Here is a 2,365-nt window from a genome sequence, read left to right as displayed (position 1 = left end):
CCAGTCTAGCCCTGTCCCTGCTCTGTGTGCAACATGTGGCTACAGTCCCAAAAGGTCAGAGGCCTCGGTGCTATCTCCCCCTCCAGAGTAGGAGCATGTCATTCTTGTGTGGGTCAGGGGACTGGCCAGGTGAGCAGTTTTCTGGAGTAATTTTGGTAAAAAGAAATTGTGTGGCAGACTTGGGGACCCAGCATGTAGGGAATCAGTACAGATCTGAGCCCAGAGATTTCAGGTCCTGCTGGACACGAGGCTCTTTGCAGTGAGGACACACACTGTAATGCCCATCCTCAGCCTCCCTGGATGTCATGTGTTGCAGTTATGCCCAGACCTCGATCAGAGCAAGTCTCGCCTTCAGCCAGGGCTCCAAGCCTGGGAGGAGCATGCGTCGAAAGCTCTTTGCGGTGTTAAGGCTGAAATGTCACAGTCTGCTTCTGGATCTGCAGGTGAGCATGCCGCCAGCAGGAGAGCCACGCAGCCAGCTGACTTCAGAGCTCAGAAGACCTGCTGCTCAGTTTACCTGTGGGAGTTGTTTTATAGGTCCTGTTGTGTATTGTGTGTATAAGTATGCAGATATGTGTATAAGTGTGTGGATGTGCATGCATGGGTGTGCGTGCATATGGGTATATGTTCACATGTGTGCATGCATGGGTGTGCATGTGTGAGTGTATACATATGGGTGTATATACATGCATGTGAGTGTGCATATATGCCCCTGTGTGTATTGAGGGTCCTTTTCCTTATCCCTCCTCCGCTCCCATCTTCCTCAGCCCTGGAGCTCCTCCTTGCAGACTGTGGGACTCTGAGGCCTCAGCTGGCTCAGGCTTTAGAGCAGGGGTCCTCAAACTACGGCCTGTGGGCCACATGCAAATACAAATATTGTATTTGTTCCCGTTTTGTTTTTTTACTTCAAAATAAGATATGTGCAGTGTGCATAGTAATTTGTTCATAGTTTTTTTTAAACTATAGTCCAGCCCTCTAATGGTCTGAGGGACAGTGAACTGGCCCCCTGTTTAAAAAGTTTGAGGACCCCTGCTTTAGAGCCTCAGGGCCAGGATGTCATTCCGGCAGGTCTGGATGCTCATCTCCTTGTCCCTTTCTGCCTGGTTCCCTTGGGCAGCCCCAGCAGAGTCCTGACTCCACCACAGGCGCTGAGGGGCCACCAGTGAGGACACAATGGTCCTTTTTTTTTTGTTTTGTTACTCCATTTGAGCTGGTGATAAAGCAAAAGATAAAAATTTAAACTTCAGATGCATTTCCAACATTTCCTTTCCTTGTGGCTCCAGGTGAATGGTCTTCAGACGGTTTGCACAAACGTTTACAAGATATTCCTGCTGCAGGCCTACAGGTGGGCTCACTGGATGCGCCACCACGGGGACGGGGTGCATGGCCACGCGCCACCTGGGTCCCCCTTTCCCGAGCCTGGGGACAGCACGCACTCCCCGGCTCCCAGGCCTTCATGCTGAAACCTTCCGTTTATGAGAGCATTTTCAGCGGCAGAGGCTGCCTCTCTGTGTGGTTCATAGAGGCTCTGCTTTGTTTGAGGTCCTGTTCCCTTCACCAGGTGGTGACAGGGGGCGGCATGGCCTGGGGTTCCCTGTCTCCCTGTGGGCTAACCCATCCTGCTGTGGGGGGAGGGGAGGTCAGAGGAGGAGAGCTGCAGGGTGTGAGGAAGGCGGCCCGCGCATGGTCATGGGAGGCAGATGCCCTACTGGGAGGATCCCAGAGAGCAGAGGATCCAGGTGGTGCAGGTGACCATCCGTGGCCACCAACACTCCAGTGCCCCCCAGAGGGGACTCTGGTGTGCGGCTCCCAATCAGCCCAGCCACCACTCCTGGCACACATTGGTGTGTACTGAGGCCCAGCTGTGCTTCCAGAACATTCCCTGGTTTCGTGGCCACCTGCTAAGAACTGGGGCAGAACACAGTGGAGGCACTCACTGGTTGTCCTGAGTCTTTGCTGGTAAACCAGTTCCACTGTCAAGTTGTGCTGGTCCCTCCGGAAGATGGACATTAACCTGGCTACCTGCCACCAAGCAGCTCATGGGGAAAGCATTCTGCCCGAAGTCAGGGCCAGTGGCTGTAAGCCGTGGGGTGGGTGAGGGGTCCGCGTGTCTCCCGAGTGCTGGGAAGCCAAGCAGCTGTGTTTTGAGCCCCTGAGTTCGTGTTACCCAAGGCTGTGCCCATGTGAGACAAGGTTGTCTCGTAGGAACTGGATGGGCTCTTGGAGGAAATGCCTGTTAAATGTCACCAAGAAACCCCTTCGGCCCCGGGGGCCCATGCCCTGTGCTTTGGCCAGGAGGGCCATGTGTGCGCTTCCATTATTCCTTGGTGTCTGGGAGGCATGGAGCCGTGGGCTCAGTCCAGGG

At 54.5% G+C, this 2,365-nt stretch overlaps 1 protein-coding gene across 1 annotated transcript in view; it reads left to right on the top strand.

Moving 5' to 3' along the window:
- The window catches only part of TERT (telomerase reverse transcriptase), a 21,510-nt gene that overhangs the window by 15,500 nt on the left and 3,645 nt on the right, over window positions 1–2,365 (top strand). Inside the window, 2 exon segments of the mRNA XM_014452936.2 lie at window positions 178–443; window positions 1,284–1,345. Coding sequence (XP_014308422.1) covers window positions 178–443; window positions 1,284–1,345 — 328 coding nt within the window.

This window comes from Myotis lucifugus, unplaced genomic scaffold, assembly GCF_000147115.1.
Source record: "Myotis lucifugus unplaced genomic scaffold, Myoluc2.0 scaffold_0, whole genome shotgun sequence".
Classification (NCBI taxonomy): domain Eukaryota; kingdom Metazoa; phylum Chordata; class Mammalia; order Chiroptera; family Vespertilionidae; genus Myotis; species Myotis lucifugus.
Note: the sequence above shows the minus strand (reverse complement) of the source record. Positions and strands in the feature narration are given on the sequence as shown.